This window comes from Eleutherodactylus coqui, chromosome 3 (assembly GCF_035609145.1).
Source record: "Eleutherodactylus coqui strain aEleCoq1 chromosome 3, aEleCoq1.hap1, whole genome shotgun sequence".
Lineage (NCBI taxonomy): Eukaryota > Metazoa > Chordata > Amphibia > Anura > Eleutherodactylidae > Eleutherodactylus > Eleutherodactylus coqui.
The window spans coordinates 316122191-316146675 of record NC_089839.1 but is presented as its reverse complement, the minus strand read 5'-3'; the positions used below and the strand labels follow the sequence as shown (position 1 = coordinate 316146675).

Below are 24485 nucleotides of genomic sequence, written 5' to 3'. Positions count from 1 at the left end.
TTAAACTGACCAGACCCTACTTACACAGCAGACAAGACTGAGGAAATACAGCTTCCTCATTGCAAACGGGCTGGGGTATATATCTACACCCAAACCAGGGGATTGGCTGACCAGAACAACCACAACCAGCCAGCTCAATTAACCCTCACCTGTGCAGGTGTGCTCCTGGAACCCTGTAGAACAGGGATCCCCAACTCCAGTCCTCAGGGACCCCCACCAGGTCATGTTTTCAGGATTGCCACAGGTGTTCTTACCATAGGATATGTCTGAGGCACCGACAATAATTACATCACCTGTGCAACACTGAGGAAATCCTGAAAACATGACCTGTTGGCGGTCCCTGAGGACTGGAGTTGGGGAACCCTGCTGTAGAACAACAAACTCCAGCAGCACAGCCCAACACCTTCACTTTGCATTCCATTTGACTGGGCAGAGGAGGCTGTAAGACGACCGAAACAGCACTTAGCAGAGAAGGAGAAGTGAAAGACTTTCTAAAAACGGCAACTACCTACTGGCCAACAAAAAAATATTCCCTCAACCTCATGAGTCAAATCTTACTAATTTTGGGGTGAGAAAAACGAATATGACAAAGAAAACTTTCCATCAGCTCTAGTTCCTGTGATACAACAGGTGGCAGTGTGTTCTGTTAATGGGTTAAGAGCAAATGATACATTGAATTCCATATGTTAACAACATTGAAAGGGCGTTTGACATTTTTTTAATGCCAGTTACATTTTAGGAGCTGTACATTGATGGAAGACTTCCTGGCCGGCGGGTCGGTGTGAGGACAATCATGTGGGGACATCATGAGATCGTTTTCTTTTGGCTTGCCTCTTGTGAGTTGGGGAGCATCCCTACACAGACCAGCAGTAATCCATGAGCATCGCTTCATTCCAACGGCCCTGATATCTGTGCTCCATTAATATCCTGGTGGAATCTTTCTCCACGCTCATCACTGACCGCTCCACAACTAGGAGGGAAGAAGTCTAGGTGGGAGTGGAGAACATGGACTTTAAGGGACATGTTGAATCTGAGTTGATGGGATTTTCCCAGAAGTCCCGTCACCAACTGAGTGTAGGTATCATCTGTTGCCTAAGACTCCATGGATAACTCCCTTTAAGGCTGCCAAGCTTCCTTTCCCTCCAAAACTTGGTCAAACGCAGGATCCTTCACGAGGTGTCGGATTTGTGGCCCAACAAGAATACCTCCCTTAACCCTTGCATCACTCAATCCAGGAAATATGTGTCTTAAGTCTTAACTGCCTGTCTGTCCTGGGTCAGACCTCTGACAAAATGCATCATTAAACCCAGCTTTATATGAAGGGGTGGAAGAGGAACATCTTTTGGGACCACGAGAGGCTCGGCAATGACACTTTTCTCGGTAGAGTCAGGATTTCTTGCAGGCCGGGCCGCACGAATGTGATGTGATTTCCTGTCCCTCCTGTCCCACATACATCAGTATTTAGTGACCTCAGTTGCATCCTAAGGGTACAGCGATGACCTTTAGATCTCCACCGATTTTCCACTTGTGTTCGGCATATTTGATTGAGTCGAGGAGGGCTGTCATGTTTGCATCAGTCTCCATCATGTGAACTGCATGACCAAGAGGAATAGAAGGAAGGCAGTTGCCGTTGTGAAGTAATACAGCTTTCAGACTAAGCTTGGAGGAGTCTATGAATAGTCTATGAAGCCTCCATTCAGTTGGATCATGGTCCAAATTCAAACATTGCATCAACCCTTAACGTCGCAGCAAACAACCAGAAGGAAGCCGATCCCTCTGAGGTTCTCTGTACTGTGAGACCCTGACATCATGTTGGAGAAGATTCCTTTGCTGTAGTCTTGACATGGGATGTGGAAGGCTTGTTGGGTTCTTCTTTTTCCGCACTTTCTTCATTTTCTCCTTCAAGCTCCTAATGTTGGGGTGGAGGAGGAACTGGTAAACTATCTGACTGTGGAATAGGTCTAATGGCAGATGGAGGATTCGGGGATTGAACTGTTCCCGTTTTCTTCATGGACAATCCTGCCTTTATGGGCGGAGTCATCTGTATGGGGTGTAGGCTCCGCCAGACCACGGGCGCAGCACAGATCACTCTCGTAGTTTAACTGAACATGAGCTGCAGCATATATGTGGAGGCCACGACTTATCCGGTCCCCGACCTTCACACCACAATAATGACGGGCGCAAGATTTGCGTTTTACCACAAATGTAACAAAAATTATTCACTAAATTAACACATTTTTGGGGCATTTTGATATTGCAAATTTTACACTCGAAAACAGAAACAATATGAAACGGAGTGAGAGCAGCGTGTGTGTAGAGGCCACAACATGGCGGACGCCGTGCAGTCAGCGGAGGGGGCGACAACCCCCTGGACACTAAACAATGAGGTCCCCGTATCTCCACAGCAGAATCGCTCCTCGTTATGGCGACTAACGAACGCAACAGAAGAATACGACAGTTGTGAGCCCAAAACCAAATCATCGATAGCCAGTGGAATCAGCGGCGGATCTGCAATCAGCAACCGCCAACCGCTACTGGGCCGATGGGGAGATAGGCACGAAACGTGGCCATGAGCCACGGCATAAAACAGTACTGGGGGGTGTAAGGACAGCCCAGCCCCCACATCTCTATCATTAACCCTATAAGGACAGCCCAGCCCCCCCACAGCTCTATCATTAACCCTATAAGGACAGCCCAGCCCCCACAGCTCTATCATTAACCCTGTAAGGACAGCCCAGCCCCCACATCTCTATCATTAACCCTATAAGGTCAGCCCAGCCCCCACAACTCTATCATTAACCCAATAAGGACAGCCCAGCCCCCCACATCTCTATCATTAACCCTGTAAGGTCAGCCCAGCCCCCACAACTCTATCATTAACCCTGTAAGTTCAGCCCAGCCCCCCACAACTCTATCATTAACCCTGTAAGGACAGCCCAGCCCCCCACATCTCTATCACTAACCCTTTCCAATCCACTGTCTGATGTCTGAAGACATTCTGATTGAAGGCTGTACAGCTCCGATGTCGGAAGACGTCCGGCAGGGTATTCTTACTGTATATTACTCGTCACTCTGTTATTGGGGGCCTCTCCAGTATGTCCCATACCGCAGTACTGGCTCTAGCCAGCAGACGGCGCCATTGCATAATGGCAGAAAGAGAAAGCTCCCTAGGAAACCCTGAATCCAAAATTGGATTGCAAAGGGTTAACCCTGTAAGGTCAGCCCAACCCCCACATCTCTATCATTAACCCTGTAAGCTCAGCCCAGCTCCCACATCTCTATCATTAACCCTGTAAGGTCAGCCCAACCCCCACATCTCTATCATTAACCCTGTAAGGACAGCCCAGCCCCCCACATCTCTATCATTAACCCTGTAAGGTCAGCCCAACCCCCACATCTCTATCATTAACCCTGTAAGGTCAGCCCAACCCCCACATCTCTATCATTAACCCTGTAAGGAAAGCCCAGCCCCCCACATCTCTATCATTAACCCTGTAAGGACAGCCCAGCCCCCCACATCTCTATCATTAACCCTGTAAGGTCAACCCAGCCCCCACAGCTCTATCATTAACCCTGTAAGGTCAGCCCAGCCCCCACATCTCTATCATTAACCCTGTAAGGTCAGCCCAACCCCCACATCTCTATCATTAACCCTGTAAGGACAGCCCAGCCCCCCACATCTCTATCATTAACCCTGTAAGGTCAGCCCAACCCCCACATCTCTATCATTAACCCTGTAAGGTCAGCCCAACCCCCACATCTCTATCATTAACCCTGTAAGGAAAGCCCAGCCCCCCACATCTCTATCATTAACCCTGTAAGGACAGCCCAGCCCCCCACATCTCTATCATTAACCCTGTAAGGTCAACCCAGCCCCCACAGCTCTATCATTAACCCTGTAAGGTCAGCCCAGCCCCCACATCTCTATTATTAACCCTGTAAGGTCAGCCCAACCCCCACATCTCTATCATTAATCCTGTAAGGACAGCCCAGCCCCCCACATCTCTATCATTAACCCTGTGAGGACAGCCCAGCCCCCTACATCTCTATCATTAACCCTGTAAGGACAGCCCAGCCCCCCACATCTCTATCATTAACCCTGTAAGGTCAACCCAGCCCCCACATCTCTATTATTAACCCTGTAAGGTCAGCCCAGCCCCCCCACACCTCTATCATTAACCCTGTAAGGTCAGCCCAGCCCCCCACATCTCTATTATTAACCCTGTAAGGTCAGCCCAGCCCCCCACATCTCTATTATTAACCCTGTAAGGTCAGCCCAGCCCCCCACATCTCTATCATTAACCCTGTAAGGTCAGCCCAGCTTTCGCCGGGCATCAAAAAATTGCTGTAAACTCATAATTGTTCCTCTCCACGGAAATCTTTAGTAAAAGGCGAAAGATTTATTCGATCTGAAGAGAAACCAGAGTATACAGATGGCGGCGGGCGGCAGTGCACGGGCTCCGGGCGCCGCTCATCACACCCACGGAGAGGGCGGCGGCTCCTGTGCTGCGGACTCCTCAGCGGCCGCGCCGCCCGGATACAAAGTATCTCATCTGTTACCAAACCGGAGACCACCGGCAGAAGGAGCGCGGAGAGACGGGCACTGCTGAGCACCCTCCCGGAGCATTCTGGGTAAATATGCAAATCACCAGACGTCACAGAGGCTCCTGATCAGCGAGGTCACGTGGGCACAAGTTGCTGTAAAAGACCCCGAATGTTCTTCCTCTAGTTCTTCCTGCACGCACAGAGGAACCCCAGCAGGGGGCGTCATAAACAGCAGCAGGACAGTCAGCCCTGTCGGTGCATGCCGCTCTGGGGGGCCGACTTCCTCACCGCCGACACAATATTATATACTGCAGCTCTGCAGGCTGCTTAGAGGGATTCTGCCACAATTACAAGTTGTCCCCCTCCCACAGGAGATCCACAAGACAGGGGGGAACTTGCTGATTGTTGGGGGGCTCACTGTGAACCCCGATCCCTCCATATCAGTCACCCACCAACAACTACACCATGGCAGGTGAGCCTTCTGTGTCACCCTGCACAATTCGGGGTGCAGGAGGGGGCAGCTGCAGAAACTGGGGGGCAGCAGGCGGCAGCTGCAGGAACTGGGGGGCAGCAGGGGGGAGCTGCAGAAACTGGGGTGCAGCAGGGGGGAGCTGTAGAAACTGGGGGGCAGCAGGCGGGAGCTGCAGAAACTGGGGGGCAGCAGGCAGGAGCTGCAGAAACTGGGGGGCAGCAGGCGGGAGCTGCAGAAACTGGGGTGCAGGAGGGAGCAGCTGCAGAAACTGGGGGGGGGGGCTGCAGAAACTGGGGGGCAGCTGCAGAAAGTTGGGGGGAGCTGCAGAAACTGGGGGGCAGAAGGGGGAGCTGCAGAAACTGGGGTGCAAAAGGGGGCAGCTGCAGAAACTGGGGGTCAAGAGGGGGAGCTGCAGAAACAGGTGCAGCAGCGGCAGGTGCAGAATCCGGCTTGCAGTAGTTCCCCCAGTCATATAATCGGGGTGCACAGTTAACCCCTTATGCCCAGACACTTGTACATTCAGCAGGTCCCTGTGACCACTGAGCTGACCATCTAATCAGCGCGGGGCGTCCATGTCCGCTCATAATGAGGTCACATGTCTCTCAGTAGGACCTTTCCATGGAGTACAGTGATCAGGTGCTGGAATCCTCAGCAGCGCCTCCTCCTGGAAGGTAACGGCCCTGCGAGTCGCTCTCTGACCTTATAAGGACTCTTTCAGCGCACTTCCTATCCGTACTTCATCCGTGTCTTCCCAACCGCAAGACCGAAAAACGGCGAATCTGTTTACATGGAAGCATGAAATATGGATACCTCTGTATCCCAACCCATCTGTATCTCATCTGTATCTCATCCCCTCTGTATCCCAACCCGTCTGTATCTCATCTGTATCTCATTCCCTCTGTATCCCAACCAGTCTGTAACTCTGCTGTCCCAGCCTCCCACTCCTTTATCATTAACTCTTTCCAATCCAATTTTGAATTCAGGATTTTCTAAAAATCTTTCTCTTTTTGCTGTTATACAACGGCGCCATCTGCTGGCTAAAGCCAGTGTGTGCGCCAGAGAGGCTCCGACAGCGGAGTGGCTGCCAGTAGACGGAAAGAATACCCTGTTGGATGTCTTCTGATATTGGAGCTGTACATCCCGTCTGTATCTCATCAAGCTTCAATCAGAATGTAGGTAGACATCAGACAGTGGATTGGAAAAGGTTAACCCTGTAAGGACAGCCCAGCCCCCCACAACTCTATCATTAACCCTGTAAGGACAGCCCAGCCCCCCACATCTCTATCATTACCCTGTAAGGACAGCCCAGCCCCCCACAACTCTATCATTAACCCTGTAAGGACAGCCCAGCCCCCCACATCTCTATCATTAACCCTGTAAGGTCAGCCCAGCCCCCCACATCTCTATCATTACCCTGTAAGGACAGCCCAGCCCCCCACAACTCTATCATTAACCCTGTAAGGACAGCCCAGCCCCCACAACCCTATCATTAACCCTGTAAGGACAGCCCAGCCCCCACAACTCTATCATTAACCCTGTAAGGACAGCTCAGCCTCCCACAGCTCTATCATTAACCCTGTAAGGACAGCTCAGCCTCCCACAGCTCTATCATTAACCCTGTAAGGACAGCCCAGCCCCCCCACATCTCTATCATTAACCCTGTAAGGACAGCCCAGCCCCCCACTGCTCTATCATTAACCCTGTAAAGTCAGCCCAGCCCCCCCACATCTCTATCATTAACCCTGTAAAGTCAGCCCAGCCCCCACAGCTCTATCATTAACCCTGTAAGGTCAGCCCAGCCCCCACAGCTCTATCATTAACCCTGTAAAGTCAGCCCAGCCCCCACAGCTCTATCATTAACCCTGTAAGGTCAGCCCAGCCCCCACAGCTCTATCATTAACCCTGTAAGGACAGCCCAGCCCCCACAGTTCTATCATTAACCCTGTAAGGTCAGCCCAGCCCCCACAGCTCTATCATTAACCCTGTAAGGTCAGCCCAGCCCCCACAGCTCTATCATTAACCCTGTAAGGACAGCCCAGCCCCCCACATCTCTACCATTAACCCTATAAGGTCAGCCCAGCCCCCACATCTCTATTATTAACCCTGTAAGGTCAGCCCAGCCCCCCACATCTCTATTATTAACCCTGTAAGGTCAGCCCAGCCCCCCACATCTCTATTATTAACCCTGTAAGGTCAGCCCAGCCCCCCACATCTCTATTATTAACCCTGTAAGGTCAGCCCAGCCCCCCACATCTCTATCATTAACCCTGTAAGGTCAGCCCAGCCCCCCACATCTCTATCATTAACCCTGTAAGGTCAGCCCAGCTTTCGCCGGGCATCAAAAAATTGCTGTAAACTCATAATTGTTCCTCTCCACGGAAATCTTTAGTAAAAGGCGAAAGATTTATTCGATCTGAAGAGAAACCAGAGTATACAGATGGCGGCGGGCGGCAGTGCACGGGCTCCGGGCGCCGCTCATCACACCCACGGAGAGGGCGGCGGCTCCTGTGCTGCGGACTGCTCACCGGCCGCGCCGCCCGGATACAAAGTATCTCATCTGTTACCAAACCGGAGACCACCGGCAGAATGGGAGCGGAGAGACGGGCACTGCTGAGCACCGTCCCGGAGCATTCTGGGTAAATATGCAAATCACCAGACGTCACAGAGGCTCCATCGCATATTAGCAGTTTACGCTTGGGTTAAGCAGCGCTGCTGATTAGAGCCACCTGATTGGCTCTTCGGCACCACGTGACTACACAGCGTGCACGCGCATTGCCTTCAGCAGCCGTGCACTACACACTACAGTTAAGCAGCACGGGGTTAGGGTAAGGTTTAGGGTTAGTTTTACGGTTAGTGTTTAGGTTTAGGGTTGGGGGTTAGGTAATCCCATAAGATGAATGGCCGCAGGTTCTTTCTGAGTTTCGCGTTTCCCCATGGAGCCTACTTATCGAAATGCGAAGCACGAACTTGCGATTTTACTGCGATGCGTTTTTAGGCCCCGTTCGCACGGGCGCATGTGTGTGAGGCTCAGGGTTTCCGACGGGTTCTTTCAGGCTACACATGATGTTGTCCGTGTGAACACGGCCCGAACATTGGAGACTCATGCGGACTGATGCTGAAAAACTGCGGCAAAATCGCGCAAAAAAAAAAACACATGAGAAAATCGTAAGTGCGAGAAAAAGCAGCGCTGAGGCTCAGAAGTCACGGGGAAAAGGCGCAAATTTTCTGCAATTCTCTAATGGCAAAACCGCGATCACCGGTGTGAAGCCGCCCGCATTCTCATGTGCGAGGTTGTATGAAAAAACAAACATTTCTGCCTTTTTGCGATATCGCCCATTGTTTTCGCTACCGCCGGCCCCATTGAAAACAGTGGGAGAACATCGCGATCTCCCGCCGCGGCCGGGGATGGAGGGAACGCCCGTAATGATGCGAGGCTGCTTCTACGTGAGAATGGCTCGCACCCCGGGGATTTCAGAAGGACTGCCAGGACAACACCGGCTGTGAATCGCGCCCTCGCGTGGGCAGGAGCCCTTAAAGGGCCTCCGCAGGGGCCGCTTTCACGCGGCCGACAGAAATCTTCGGTAAAATTGCATCTTTGTTCCTGCGATTTTCCAGCTTTGTCGTAGCAGTTTTTGTCACAATAATCTCACGGTTGCTTGTGGAAAAAATTGCGCAATTTTTTTTACGCAAAAGCCAATAAATGTTTCTAATGTTAAAATCGCATCGCATAAAAATTGCAATAAACAAGGAGGGTCCGTAGGGAAACATGGGAGAGAAATCGCAACGTCGCTTCAGTGAAACAGCGCCAATGTGAAGGACGCATTGCAAAGCATGGGATTCACAAACATGCATTTTCTCACGCTGTCCCATCGCAGAAAAGTTGCGTCATTTTGTCGCCCGTGTGAAAGTGGCACGGAATGTTTTAGCACAGCAACAAAAAAAGACAGAGTGAATCCAGGCGGCGGGCCCGACGGCTGCGGAGCACGAACCGGGCGGCGGGCCCGACGGCTGCGGAGCGCGAACCGGGCGGCGGGCCCGACGGCTGCGGAGCGCGAACCGGGCGGCGGGCCCGACGGCTGCGGAGCGCGAACCGGGCGGCGGGCCCGACGGCTGCGGAGCGCGAACCGGGCGGCGGGCCCGACGGCTGCGGAGCGCGAACCGGGCGGCGGGCCCGACGGCTGCGGAGCGCGAACCGGGCGGCGGGCCCGACGGCTGCGGAGCGCGAACCGGGCGGCGGGCCCGACGGCTGCGGAGCGCGAACCAGTGGCGGGCCTGACGGCTGCGGAGCGCGAACCAGTGGCGGGCCTGACGGCTGCGGAGCGCGAACCGGGCGGCGGGCCCGACGGCTGCGGAGCGCGAACCAGTGGCGGGCCTGACGGCTGCGGGTCGGTACGATTACAACGATCCCAAAATTCTTATATTTTTTTCGGTTTTTCCCTCGGTCGTTCTGAGGACAGGGAGGAAGGCCCGGCGGTTGTTTCCTGCTGGATGGGCCTCCACCCCTGGGGGGCTGCTGTCTCACGGTACATGTATATGGCAGCTCTACATCATTAGACGGAGCGGCCTACTCCCCATAACCAAGTGGAGGGTTTTCCTTTTGATGCGGACGATGGATGCTTCTTAGGAGGGTTGGGCGCTGCAGAACTTCTTGGTAAACCCGATGGCAGAATCACATTTACCAGGAGCTGGGCTTCCCAGGTTTCTATTTGCAGTTGTGCCTTCTGGCTCGCCCACATAACGCCGATGGCCGACAGCCCTCTCTCACGCACCGCGTTAGTCCCGGAAGGCATAAAACAAGATCCAGGGGTCCTTGGTTGAACGGCTCGTCACGTTCCCCACGGCGTCTCTATTTACTGTCGGACTTCGGCGATCTCATCCGGTGGTCACGGTTGTTGAGGCCTGGACACGCCGCTCCCCGCGGCCGCAGGCTTCTCTCACCGCCGCCCGACCAAACACATGTATGACTTGAGACTCCTTTGATCTCTGCTCCGGATATTCCACGCACTTGTCATAAAGACGCCATCTTGCCTCCGTCGCTCTGGTGACCCAGTGCGGCCCGTTCAGCGGATTTATTCGCACGCGTGCCTCGTTCACCACGAACCCGTCTTCACTCCCTACATTTTTGGACCGTATCGTCAGACTGCTGGTTGCTCCTCAGACTCGTGCGCTGACGCAGTGCCACAGTGTGTGAACCGAGAATCGCCACAATCCGGCGAAAGGATACTCAAGAAACGCGCAAAAGTATGATTTCAATCCAGCAAACAGTCTTACAATTCTGTCACCGCAGCATAAAGGAGCGCCGTCCGGGCCTCCCGTATCCCACCCTCCGCGGAGACCCTACAGCGGCGTATCCCCAGACGCGGATAGATTCCCAGAACGATGGCTTCCACATCATTCAGTAGCAATGGCTCGCCGCCTGGATGGCTTTATGAACGATGGCAGCAGCCAATGCCAACCATTTTTTCCCAGCATGCTCTTGCAGTTTAGCACCTCCATTGCTCTCTCCTTTGAGGCCGCAGCATTGATGTGAGCGTCGGCAGGCTTATTCAGGTTGTGCTTCTGCATCAGTGGCTTCACCAGGAGGAGATCTCTGACTGTCGTGGAGCCGCCCGCTATCTGGTTGGACGCAGCGGTAGACGCCGCTAATAGCTGCCGTTGTCCGACCCTTCCTCCAGCCGACCCAATACGTTAGTCAGGATCGCTTCACATGAGTCCTTGCATTCCGCGGACCGGAAGCTGCGATTGTGTGAACCGCGTGCTGCGCCAATGTACCTCCCGCTGCGGCTCAGTTTGCTTTCGCCTCTCTGAATTGAGACCCTGAGAAATCATTCTTTTTGAAGACGCCTTCGCAGCCGCTGCATGTTCAGGAGGAGCTGCAGACGGGCGTTGGTAATGTCTCCCCTGCCACTATGTGCGACCGACAACCGTGACCGTGGGCATCGCGGTCTGCCGGCCCGCTAATGAACGGATATTCCACTTGCAACTGTGCTCTAAATTTGGGTTCCGGCGGCATCGTCACACCGCGGACAGTCTGGTCTCCTGCGTAAAGCACAGGTTAGAGGCCGTTCACACGGGCCGGGGATTCTGTGCAAACGCCGCAGCATTCCTGCATCCAAAAACAGTCAAAATCCGTTCCACTGCTGCAGATGTTGCCTGGAAGTCCCCCACATCCCCGCAGCTGATGTCATACTGTGCCGCGCTCCCCTCACCTCCTCCGAAGGCTTCTCGCTGTCAGCGCTCCCCGGCTAACGGTTCCCAGTGGCCTGACCCAACTAGTATCACCCAGCTGGATGTGCACACTGCTGGCAGTGTGTGCATCCGGCTGCAGCGCTGCAGAGTTATTACCGGCTGAGGAGCTGCGGCACCCCGCTCGGTAATCACTTTAATGGTGACCAGGCATCCCAAAAGGGAGACAAATCGCTGTCCCGGTGGGGTCCCGGTGGAAAGCAGCACACAGTCCCAAAGCGGACTGGTCTGTCTAATCGGGACATCTGGTCACCTTAGCTTAGCCCATCTGGCATTATATAGGCCTAGTAACTGCTGACATCAGCTGGCCGACACGCTCAGATGCTGCAGGGAGCCGCTGCTGCCAGGAGGTGTTGCTGAGGTGCTGGAAGGCAGCATGCAGGTAATGGTGCAGCAGTTATAATGCCGGCATGCATCAGTACGTGGGATCATCCACCGAGCTGTCGCCAAACTGCAGCTGCCCTATAACTGAGGACCCGGACGGCCGAGGCGAATTGGGACTTCGGATTCAGCGCAGCCGATTTCACGTGAATCACCCGTTTTACTCCCAGTAGCAAAACCTCAGTTTATCAGCGTTATTGGCCCCCATCGGCCCCACCGGCCAGGGAAGGTTTAGGAAACTGCCTAAAAGAAGAAGTGTCTTTTTTTCCTTCATTGCGGCCAATAAGAGCGCAGCGTTTATTTCCTGTAGCGCTCGGCTATCTCTAAAGCGCCATTGAAAGAAGCGCAACCAGTGGAAGTGGGGCAAGCAGGAACCCCGTTTTCATGATCAGTGGGGGTCCCAGCAGTCAGACACCCACCAATCTATCAGTTTTCACCCATCCAACAAATCGTAGGCATGGCCCTTTAAGATGCCTGCAGAAGACGCCGCCGCGTTCCACACATCCGCGTACGATACGCTGATGCGTCGCTTCTCAGCAGACGTGAACATCAGCTTCATTGTTACATTTTACCTGTGAGGCGCAGCAACCACGAATCGTCCGCCTGCCGGAGCCTCTGGGGGCTCATTTACACTGTAGGTATATGCCGCGGATCACGTGACGCGCAGTGAATAGATCCCCTCTCATTGCGGTTCACGTATGTATTGTTCGTACAACCTTCGATTGCGTGAAAAAATACAGCATGTCCAGTTTGGGGGGGGGGGGGGGGCGTAGACGTGAGCGGGCCCGCGCCGGGGGGACACGGAACACGCAGGGAAGCTGCATATTCACTGCGCATCAGGACATTTATATACTGCGCTCGCATAAAGCCCGCAGGCAACAGGCGATCTTCAGTCTGTGAATACGGACCGGCCCTAGGGGCTCATTCACACGTCAGGATGTGGTGGAGCGCAGAGAGAACGGATCGGGGAAGGTTCGCATTTCTCCGTATTTTGGAAGCACTTCTGGTTTTGGCTGATAAACCTCCGCCGTGTGAGCGAGCCCTTAGATACGCAAACAAGGGGGACGGAACAATCCCTCTGCAGCGCCACCTACTGGATCAATGTCCCACCCTTCATACAGGTCTTTATAACAATGACTGGGAATTGCAAACCAAGCCGGACCCCCCACAGACAGAGGCGTCGGGGTGTTGCCCCTCATCAGCGGGCAGCAGGCTTCTGCACTGGCCAGGGAGACGCCTGTGCTGCGAGGCGGGAGGGGTAACATCTCTCCTTATGGAGACAAAGGGTCTGACATTGATTTGTAGGAATGCTGCCGCCCAGTAGGTGGCGCTGTGGAGGGATTGTTCCATCTTCCTTATTTGCATATATTTCTCAGAGGAGCGTGCACGGCCTTATAAGCCTCCTCACTCACCTCCTAGGTGTCTCCTTAAGGAGTGATGATACCCCTCCCAAAACACAATGGAGTAGCAGAGTATCATGGGTGGGGGATATGCAAATCAGCTGCTGGGGGAGGGGTCAAAGTGTCAGGAGCCAGACAGCCTTCACCCCAATCCAGGGGGCGGCGCATATAATGCCATATTATCAGTTCTTTACCTTCATACTGCACCTCCATGTGCACCGACTGCAGCACCCCCAGCAGCGGCTCCACTATGGCCGGATGAGCCTTCTGTCCGATGTCCTGCACATGAGATAACAGATCATAGTCTGGGGTGCAGGGAGAGTATGTGGAGAAGGGAGGGGACTGAAGAGTCTGGGGTGCAGGAGGGACGCTGCAGAATCCAGGGTGCAGGAAAGGGGGAGGGGAGAGGACTGAAGAGTCCAGGGTGCAGGGAATGCAGGAGGCGGGAGGAGGACTGAAGAGTCCAGGATGCAGGAGGGGGGGGGGGCTGCAGAACTCGGGGTGCAGGGAGTGCAGGAGGCGGGGGGAGGACTGAAGAGTTCAAGGTGCAGGAGGGAGGAGCTGCAGAATCTGGGGCGCAGGGAGTGCAGGAGGGGGAGAAGAGGACTGAAGGAGTCCAGGATGCAGGAGGGGGGAGCGGCAGAACTCGGGGTGCAGGGAGTGCAGGAGGCGGGGGTTGGACTGAAGAGTCCAGGATGCAGGGAGTGCAGGAGGGATGCTGCAGAATCCGGGGTGCAGGAGGGGTGAGCTGCAGAATCCAGGGTGCAGAGAGTGCAGGAGGAGGGGGGAGGACTGAAGAGTCCAGGGTGCAGGGAGTGCAGGAGGGATGCTGCAGAATCTGGAGTGCAGGAAGGGGGAGTTGCAGAATGCGGGGTGCAGGAGGCGGGACGCTGCCGAATCCGGGGTGCAGGAGGGGGGATGCTGCAGAATCCAGGGTGCAGGGAGTGCAGAACGGGGAGGGAAGGACTGAAGAGTGCATGGTGCAGGAGGGAGGAGCTGCAGAATCTGTGGTGCAGGAGGGGGAGGGTGGACTGTAGAGTCCAGTCTGCAGAATCTGGGGTGCAGGGACTGCAGGAGGGGGGGGGGGGGGGCACTGCAGAATCCGGGGTGCAGAGAGTGCAGGAGGGGGAGGGAAGGACTGAAGAGTCTAGGGTGCAGGAGCTGCAGAATCTGGGGTGCAGGAGGGAGGAGCTGCAGAATCTGGGGTGCAGGGAGTGCAGGAGGCGGGGGACTGAAAAGTCCAGGGTGCAGGAGGGGGGACGCTGCAGAATCCGGGGTACAGGGAGTGCAGAAGGAGGAGGGAAGGACTGAAGAGTCTAGGGTGCAGGAGCTGCAGAATCTGGGGTGCAGGAAGTGCAGGAGGGGGGGGGGGACTGAAGAGTCCAGGGTGCAGGAGGGGGGAGCTGCAGAATCCGGGGTGTAGGGATTGCAGGAGGCGGGGGGAGGACTGAAGTCCAAGGTGCAGAGAGTGTAGGAGGAACGCTGCAGAATCCGGGGTGCAGGAGAAGGGACGCTGTAGAATCTGGGGTGCAGGGAGTGCAGGAGGAGGGGGAGGACTGAAGAGTCCAAGGTGCAGGGAGTGCAGGAGGGGGGACGCTGCAGAATCCGGGGTGCAGTGTGACACATACAGGTCATGGGGGGGGTGCATTGTTGGAGGGGGCGTTGTGTCGCCTCTCACCTGGACGATGCGGAGGGTCTGTAGCGCCAGGTGCTGAGCTTTGGGGGAGGCACACGGCAGGAGAGCGATCAGACCCTTGTACACCTGTGCCTGGTATTTGGGGTTCCCATGAGCCAGAAGCTCCAGCAGCGCCTGCGCCTCTTCTTGAGTGTCCTCAGTCTTGGATTTTGCAAGACATTCAGCAACCGCACGCACCCCTATCAGGAGACGGAGAATGAGGCGTGTACCACACATATAGGGGGGGGGGGCTCGGGGGAACACATATACTGGGGTGACACATATACCGGGGAAACATATACTTGCACATATGCTGGGCGGGGGGTTGGACACACATACTGGGGGACACGCACATATACTCGTGGGGGGGGGGGGGGCACATATACTGGGAGCGGAGGTTCCACATATAATGGGGGGGTGTTGGACACATATAGGGGAGGGGGTTGGGCACATATACTGGGGGAGGGGTTGGACACACACATATACTCGGGGGGGCACATATACTGGGAGGGGGGTTCCACATATAATGGGGGGGGTGTTGGACACATATAGTAGGGGGGAGGTTGGACATATACACTGGGGGGGAGGGGGCGACACATATAGGGGGGAGGTTGGACATATATACTGGGAGGGGGGGGGGTCGACACATATAGGGGAGGGGGTTGGACACATATACTGCGGGGGGTGTTGGACATATATACTGGGGGGAGGGGGGCGGGGTTGCACACATATACTAGGGGGGGTTGGACACATACTGGGGGGGGTGTTGGACATATATACTGGGGGGGCGGGGGGGGGGGGTTGCACACATATACTCGTGGGGTTTGGGGGTCTCACCGGAGCTTTCACAGATCAGCTCTTTGTACTTGCGCCCAGCTCTTGCCAGAATCTGGAGGGTCCGCAGCGCCTCTGTCTTCTGCTCCTCGCTGATCTGCTTTAGGCCCAGGACTTCCAGTAATGTGAGGATTCCTCCGACCTCCACAAACTCCAGCTTGTAGCGGGCGCTGCGGGGGGAACGGTCAGACATGACACCAAGACCCCCGTTCTGCGCCTCTTACACACCGAGGGTCTCTTCTGCTCCAATTCACAGAGCTGCGATGCCCTCCAGCAGACGGGCGTGTATCTGCGTCCTGTCCCATGTGAGCTGCGCCAAACATTCTAGGGTGCGATTCCCAAACGGCCGTCACAATCTGGCAGGCGGGGCTCACAGGCCCTATTGTAAATCCACGGATGATCGGCGCCCGGTCAGCGCTTCAGCGGGTGATACGCACATCAGGAGGGCGTGCTGGACAAAAAATACCCAGATCTGAATGATATCGATGGGTTCTATTCACTGCGTGTTACGGGCGAGGAGATATGCGCCGTGTCGCTGTGTGAATGAGGCCGCTTATCAGTTGCAGGATTTGGCACAATTTTGATAAAAACTGCGATGACTGCAACGTGTGAATAAGCCCCTCCTGCGCTGACACACTGCAACGAGCTGTTAACTGCTTCCACACACTGACAGCAAGCAGAGATCCTAACAGTGAGGCTCACGGTTATTAAGGCTGCAGCTTCATACAGTCGTTCTATAAAGTGGCGTATCCGGGGGAAGGGGCTCGCGGGCGGACGACCCTATAAAGACATTTATCCCCCGAGCACAAAAGAGACGGGCGCGGCGGCGGAGCACTGCTCCATCTGTGGGAAGGAGGGAGATCGTACAGATCCAACGACCGCAGCGCCGTAGACGACGTACAAATCGCACGACCGCGGCGCCGGAGACGACGTACAGATCGCACGACCGCGGCGCCGGAGACGACGTACAGATCGCACGACCGCGGCGCCGGAGACGACGTACAGATCGCACGACCGCGGCGCCGGAGACGACGTACAGATCGCACGACCGCGGCGCCGGAGACGACGTACAGAACGCACGGCCGCGGCGCCGGAGACGTCGTACAGAACGCACGGCCGCGGCGCCGCAGACGACGTACAGATGGCACGGCCGCGGCGCCGCAGACGACGTACAGATGGCACGACCGCGGCGCCGGAGACGACGTACAGATGGCACGACCGCGGCGCCGGAGACGACGTACAGATGGCACGACCGCGGCGCCGGAGACGACGTACAGATGGCACGACCGCGGCGCCGGAGACGACGTACAGATGGCACGACCGCGGCGCCGGAGACGACGTACAGATGGCACGACCGCGGCGCCGGAGACGACGTACAGATGGCACGACCGCGGCGCCGGAGACGACGTACAGATGGCACGACCGCGGCGCCGGAGACGACGTACAGATGGCACGACCGCGGCGCCGGAGAAGACGTACAGATGGCACGACCGCGGCGCCGGAGACGACGTACAGATGGCACGACCGCGGCGCCGGAGACGACGTACAGATGGCACGACCGCGGCGCCGGAGACGACGTACAGATGGCACGACCGCTGCGCCAGAGACGACGTACAGATGGCACGACCGCTGCGCCGGAGACGACGTACAGATGGCACGACCGCAGCGCCGGAGACGACGTACAGATGGCACGACCGCAGCGCCGGAGACGACGTACAGATGGCACGACCGCAGCGCCGGAGACGACGTACAGATCCCACGACCGCGGCGCCGCAGACGACGTACAGATCACACGACCGCGGCGCCGGAGACGACGTACAGATGGCACGACCGCGGCGCCGGAGACGACGTACAGATGGCACGACCGCGGCGCCGGAGACGACGTACAGATGGCACGACCGCGGCGCCGGAGACGACGTACAGATGGCACGACCGCAGCGCCGGAGACGACGTACAGATGGCACGACCGCAGCGCCGGAGACGACGTACAGATCCCACGACCGCGGCGCCGCAGACGACGTACAGATCCCACGACCGCGGCGCCGGAGACGACGTACAGATGGCACGACCGCGGCGCCGGAGACGACGTACAGATGGCACGACCGCGGCGCCGGAGACGACGTACAGATGGCACGACCGCGGCGCCGGAGACGACGTACAGATGGCACGACCGCGGCGCCGGAGACGACGTACAGATGGCACGACCGCGGCGCCGGAGACGACGTACAGATGGCACGACCGCGGCGCCGGAGAAGACGTACAGATGGCACGACCGCGGCGCCGGAGACGACGTACAGATGGCACGACCGCGGCGCCGGAGACGACGTACAGATGGCACGACCGCAGCGCCGGAGACGACGTACAGATGGCACGACCGCAGCGCCGGAGACGACGTACAGATGGCACGACCGCAGCGCCGGAGACGACGTACAGATCCCACGACCGCGGCGCCGCAGACGACGTACAGATCACACGACCGCGGCGCCGGAGACGACGTACAGATGGCACGACCGCGGCGCCGGAGACGACGTACAGATGGCACGACCGCGGCGCCGGAGACGACGTACAGATGGCACGACCGCGGCGCCGGAGACGACGTACAGATGGCACGACCGCAGCGCCGGAGACGACGTACAGATGGCACGACCGCAGCGCCGGAGACGACGTACAGATCCCACGACCGCGGCGCCGCAGACGACGTACAGATCCCACGACCGCGGCGCCGGAGACGACGTACAGATGGCACGACCGCGGCGCCGGAGACGACGTACAGATGGCACGACCGCGGCGCCGGAGACGACGTACAGATGGCACGACCGCGGCGCCGGAGACGACGTACAGATGGCACGACCGCGGCGCCGGAGACGACGTACAGATGGCACGACCGCGGCGCCGGAGACGACGTACAGATGGCACGACCGCGGCGCCGGAGAAGACGTACAGATGGCACGACCGCGGCGCCGGAGACGACGTACAGATGGCACGACCGCGGCGCCGGAGACGACGTACAGATGGCACGACCGCTGCGCCGGAGACGACGTACAGATGGCACGACCGCTGCGCCGGAGACGACGTACAGATGGCACGACCGCTGCGCCGGAGACGACGTACAGATGGCACGACCGCTGCGCCGGAGACGACGTACAGATGGCACGACCGCAGCGCCGGAGACGACGTACAGATGGCACGACCGCAGCGCCGGAGACGACGTACAGATGGCACGACCGCAGCGCCGGAGACGACGTACAGATCACACGACCGCGGCGCTGCAGACGACGTACAGATCACACGACCGCGGCGTCGCAGACGACGTACAGATCCCACGACCGCAGCGCCGCAGACGACGTACAGATCACACGACCGCAGCGCCGCAGACGACGTACAGATCACACGACCACAGCGTCGCAGACGACGTACAGATCCCACGACTGCAGCGCCGCAGACGATGTACAGATCACACGACCGCAGCGTAAACTCTGCAGTGGAAAATCCGCACATAAAAACGCCACCAAGCCCACAAGCCTCTGCCAAGTTCGTACCTCCGCCCGTCTGCAGACGTACAACAGAATTTCGGCAGGTCGTGCGCCGTGTGAAGGCGGCCTCCCTCGGGGTGCGTTTACACGGAGCGGACAGGATGCCGACTTTGCTGCGGATTTCACCCCTTTAAAGGTGGATTCTGCACTGAAAATCTGCAGCGTAGATGGAAATGTCGCGGACGAGATCTGCTACTTGTCCCCCACACTGCGGACAATCCTCAGCATGTCCATCCCGTGGGAACGCACCCCACGGCTTCCTGCACGCGGCCGAGCGCCATATCCTGCGATGTACCGGCGGATGCAGCGCATATATTCTGTAAAAACCGCCTCCCATCACGCCGTGAGGTTGCGATCCGGCAGCGCACTTTCAGCCGCATCGGAGGTCCAGCAAGTGTTTCCTATTGTGATCAACGGTAATCTGGCGTCGCCCGCGCCGTGCCATGTGTTGAAAACAATGGGCGATGTGTCTGAGGGAACGCCCAAAGATAGGACTGCCACGTTTCATCCCGCACCGTGATGCAAGGACAAAACAAACAGAAGCGCCCGTGTAAATGACCCCCAAGGAATAGGCTCGTATTCGTGGTCTCACAATGCGCAATCTTCACGGCCTGAGGGTGCGCTTACACGCAGAGGTTTGGATGAGGTACCACATCGGCAAAACAAAAAAACAACCGCCGTCTGAGCGCGTCCCGCTACGCCCGTGAATGTGAGAAGACCTGTCTCAAAAACGAACAGCAAGCGGAGATGATGAAATGGTGAAGAGCTGAATACAAGGGGGGCAGCGACTGCGGCACGTTAGGGCGCATGCGGTACTCGCACTAGAATGCGTGCTCGTTTCGACACTTTTGAAAAGTGGGTGTGGCTTTGTGCGAAGGGAGGGGCCTAATGACTATAAAGAACCTCAGAGCATGTACACCCCTCATATACACGTGACCCGGTGGAGGGCAGGGACACCCATGGGGGAGCACCTACCTGCCGGCTGCGGACAGGAATATGGCTATTGATTGGAGGATCTCCTTCAGGCACGTCCCGAACATATATCTGCAGGAGGTCAGGAAGCCACAACCAAGAGAGCACACACCTCTATGCAGCGGGCCGAGGAGCTGGGGTGCGCCCCACTGCCCCGACCATCACCGTCCACTCAGTAACTCACATGGGAGACCTACGTGCAGGAAAACAGCCGCTGGCTTGTGAGCAGACCAGCCAGCAGGGAGGTTTACCATTAGAGGGGCTTCCAGCTGTGAAGACTGATGGTCGGTCCTCAGGATGGGTCATCAATAGTTTATTGTTGGAGGTTTGCCACCCCGCTCCTCCGCCGATCAGCTGTTCACCAGACTGCTATGTCCGTATATAAAGGCAGGAGCAAACAGCGCCGTACATTGTGCAGTGGCCGGGCGTGGTACTGCAGACACAGCACACTACTGCCACCTCCCTGCACAACCCCTTCAAAGGCTTTACCTTTTCTGCAGCCGCCACAATCTGCCGAGCTGCTCCTGGGGTGTCGGCAGGACAGGGAAAACCTTTCATGAGACAAACACTGTAAGCCCCGAGGAACATATGTTAGCGAGCCCTTGGGGGTTATTCACTGGCGGACCACCATCCTCCCACCGTAAGAGGAGCGGCAGCACATCAGGAATCCACCTCTACTCTGTAGCTTTATGGGCTCACCGGCCTTTCATTGCAGCTGTTTTCAAATGTTGTAACAGACCTCACATGCCAGAACTATACCTGGCCGTCTGGCCACTAACTAAAGGCCCATTTACACGTAACGATTATCACTCAACATTCCTTCAAACGACCGAAAATGAGCGATAATTGTCACATGTACACGCGGCCGTCGGCACTTTTCGTTTGAATGATGATTTTAAGGTGAACTTAAAATCTATCGTTCAGACATTAAGCGATGAAGTGTCCCTCAGTAGACCGCAGGCTGAGTGCTCCACGGGAGGCGGCAGATAACATTGTAATTTGCTGGCAACCAAGAGCAGAACAATGCAGCTCACAAGCTGGGCTTAGCAAACAGTTTCTGGAGACCCTTTTACATGCAAATGAAGATGATAAAGTGTTAATGGTCATTAACACTTTATGCAAATAGATCACAAAATCTTTCAGTCCTCTGAAAGATTATCTTTGCGTGTAGATGGGCCTTTACACAGGATCTTCCATACTAACTATCAATCTTATGCCTATCACCACACAGATCAAGGTCCATACCACCACCAGTAATATCATCTACCCCCGTCATGCTCGTGGCAGTCGCTGCCCACCACATTCTGAGCTGTCTGCACTGGAGCGCTCTCTCTGTGCTCCTGGAAACCCCTCTGCAGCAGAGTGGCTGCAGGTTTTAACTCCTCCAAACACACCCCTAACGTAATTAGAAGTCAGACTGCCTGTTCTTCAGCCCCCTGCAGGCTATTCTGTGTACTGCATTACCATAACATACATACAGGGGCAGAGAAGGACTAGTGTGCAATATATATATATACACACACACACTCAGATATACACTAATATATATAGGAGAGTACTAGCGTGCAGTATATATCAAACTACTAACGATCACTTGTCTGTATGTATGTGTGTGCGTGTGCTTCTCATGCTCCGCCCCTGGTAACGTCATCGCTCCGCCCCCTGGTGATTCCATCAAAGGTCCTTTAACATATATAAAACAACAGAAGAACAACACAGTTAGGGCTCTTGGAGCTGTGTGTGTGATGTGTGGGGTGTAGCAGAGCTGTGTGTGTGCATGTACCATGTAGCAGAGCTGTGTGTGTGATGTGTGGGGTGTAGTAGAGCTGTGTGTGCATGTACCATGTAGCAGAGCTGTGTGTGTGATGTGTGGGGTGTAGCAGAGCTGTGTGTGTGCATGTACCATGTATCAGAGCTGTGTGTGTGATGTGTGGGGTGTAGCAGAGCTGTGTGTGTGCATGTACCATGTAGCAGAGCTGTGTGTGTGATGTGTGGGGTGTAGTAGAGCTGTGTGTGTGCATGTACCATGTAGCAGAGCTGTGTGTGTGATGTGTGGGGTGTAGTAGAGCTGTGTGTGTGCATGTACCATGAAGCAGAGCTGTGTGTGATGTGTGGGGTGTAGTAGAGCTGTGTGTGTAATGTGTAGGGTGTAGTAGAGCTGTGTGTGTGTAATGTGTAGGGTGTAGTAGAGCTGTGTGTGTGTGTAATGTGTAGGGTGTAGTAGAGCTGTGTGTGTGTGTAATGTGTAGGGTGTAGTAGAGCTGTGTGTGTGTGTAATGTGTAGGGTGTAGTAGAGCTGTGTGTGTGATGTGTGGGGTGTAGTAGAGCTGTGTGTGTGCATGTACCATGTATCAGAGCTGTGTGTGTAATGTGTGCGGTGAAGTAGAGCTGTGTGTGTGCATGTACCATGTATCAGAGCTGTGTGTGTGATGTGTGGGGTGTAGTAGAGCTGTGTGTGTACATGTACCATGTATCAGAGCTGTGTGTGTGATGTGTGCGGTGAAGTAGAGCTGTGTGTGTGCATGTACCATGAAGCACAGCTGCGTGTGTGATGCATGGGGTGTAGCAGAGCTGTGTGTGTGTGTGATGCGTGGGGTGTAGCAGAGCTGTGTGTGTGTGATGCGTGGGGTGTAGCAGAGCTGTGTGTGTGTGTGTGTGTGTGTGTGTGTGATGCGTGGGGTGTAGCAGAGCTGTGTGTGTGTGTGATGTGTGGGGTGTAGCAGAGCTGTGTGTGTACATGTACCCTGTAGCAGAGCTGTGTGTGTGATGTGTTGGGTGTAGTAGAGCTGTGTGTGTGCATGTACTATGTAGCAGAGCTGTGTGTGTGAAGCGTGGGATGTAGTAGAGCTGTGTGTGAGCATGTACCATGTAGCAGAGCTGTGTGTGTGATGCGTGGGATGCAGTAGAGCTGTGTGTGCGCATGTGCCATGTAGCAGAGCTGTGTGTGTGATGCGTGGGATGTAGTAGAGCTGTGTGTGTGCATGTACCATCTACAAGAGCAGTGTGTGTGATGTGTCGGGTGTAGTAGAGCTATGTGTGTGATGTACGATGTAGCAGAGCTGTGTGTGTAATGTGTAACATTACACATATGTGTAACACACACATATATAGGACAGGAGAGGTGTATATATGTATATATGTGTATGTATATATATATATATATATATATATATATATATATATATATATATATATATATATATATATATATATATATATACACACATATACATACACACACACACACGTCTCTCGGTCCCCGGCACCCAGTGATGCTGAGAGGGCTGCGGGATTGGAGGTCTTCCGTACGGTAGGTCGGTCTGCAGGGGTCTCTCGGTCCCCGGCACCCAGTGATGCGGAGGGGGCTGCGGGATCGGGGGTCTCCTGTACGGTAGGTCGGTCTGCAGGGGTCTCTCGGTTCCCGGCACCCAGTGATGCAGAAGAGGCTGTGGGATCGGGGGTCTCCTGTATGGTAGGTCGGTCTGCAGGGGTCTCTCTGTTCCCGGCATCCAGTGATGCGGAGGGGGCTGCGGGATCGGAGGTCTTCTGTACGGTAGGTCGGTCTGCAGGGGTCTCTCGGTCCCCGGCACCAAGTGATGCGGAGGGGGCTGCGGGATCGGAGGTCTCCTGTATGGTAGGTCGGTCTGCAGGGGTCTCTCGGTTCCCGGCACCCAGTGATGCAGAAGAGGCTGTGGGATGGGGGTCTCCTGTATGGTAGGTCGGTCTGCAGGGGTCTCTCGGTTCCCGGCACCCAGTGATGCAGAAGAGGCTGTGGGATGGGGGTCTCCTGTACGGCTGGTCGGTCTGCAGGGGTCTCTCGGTCCCCGGTACCCAGAGATGAGGAGGGGGCTGCGGGATCGGAGGCCTCCTGTACTGCAGGTCGGTCTGCAGGGGTCTCTCGGTCCCCGGCACCCAGTGATGCGGAATGGGCTGTGGGATCGGGGGTCTCCTGTACGGCTGGTCGGTCTGCAGGGGTCTCTCGGTCCCCGGCACCCAATGATGAGGAGGGGGCTGCGGGATCGGAGGTCTCCTGTACAGCAGGTCGGTCTGCAGAGGCAAAACAAAAAAGAAAAGCAAAAAAAAAAACCAAAAAACAAATGTTTCTGCTGGAGCGCAGGGTGCCGACCGCGGGGGAGACATTTCAGAGACTTCAGAGGCTGAAGCAGCAATGTCGCTCCCCAGGTCCAGAAGGTGAAGTTGTGCCTACAGGAGTGGAAGGGCGTAGTTGGTGCGGATGGGGAGAATATTCCTACCAGGGCTCAGGTTTCTGAAGCTCCCAAGTGCTTGGAGACCCCAGAGAGCTCTTAGTGCTCCTAGTGCGGGGGCACCTGCTGCACAAGTAGGTATAGTTTCTGAGGGTAGTCAGGAGGGGGGCACAGGCTCCAGTCGCCCCTCCAGCGGCGACAACACCTGGTAGGAGTTATGCC

The 24485-nt window shown here is 55.9% G+C and overlaps 1 protein-coding gene and 2 non-coding genes across 3 annotated transcripts in view; all 3 read right to left on the bottom strand.

The window, feature by feature from the left end:
* Positions 1–24485, bottom strand: part of ARMH1 (armadillo like helical domain containing 1) — a 50477-nt gene that overhangs the window by 14183 nt on the left and 11809 nt on the right. The window contains exons 3-6 of the mRNA XM_066594792.1: positions 20062–20130; positions 15557–15723; positions 14723–14919; positions 13239–13323 (exon numbers count right to left, since the gene is read on the bottom strand). Coding sequence (XP_066450889.1) covers positions 13239–13323; positions 14723–14919; positions 15557–15723; positions 20062–20130 — 518 coding nt within the window. The remainder of the gene's footprint in view (positions 1–13238; positions 13324–14722; positions 14920–15556; positions 15724–20061; positions 20131–24485) is intronic.
* Positions 4315–4429, bottom strand: LOC136622879 (U5 spliceosomal RNA). The gene has a single exon (XR_010792059.1). It is a non-coding gene; the product is annotated as a U5 spliceosomal RNA (small nuclear RNA).
* Positions 7336–7450, bottom strand: LOC136622868 (U5 spliceosomal RNA). The gene has a single exon (XR_010792048.1). It is a non-coding gene; the product is annotated as a U5 spliceosomal RNA (small nuclear RNA).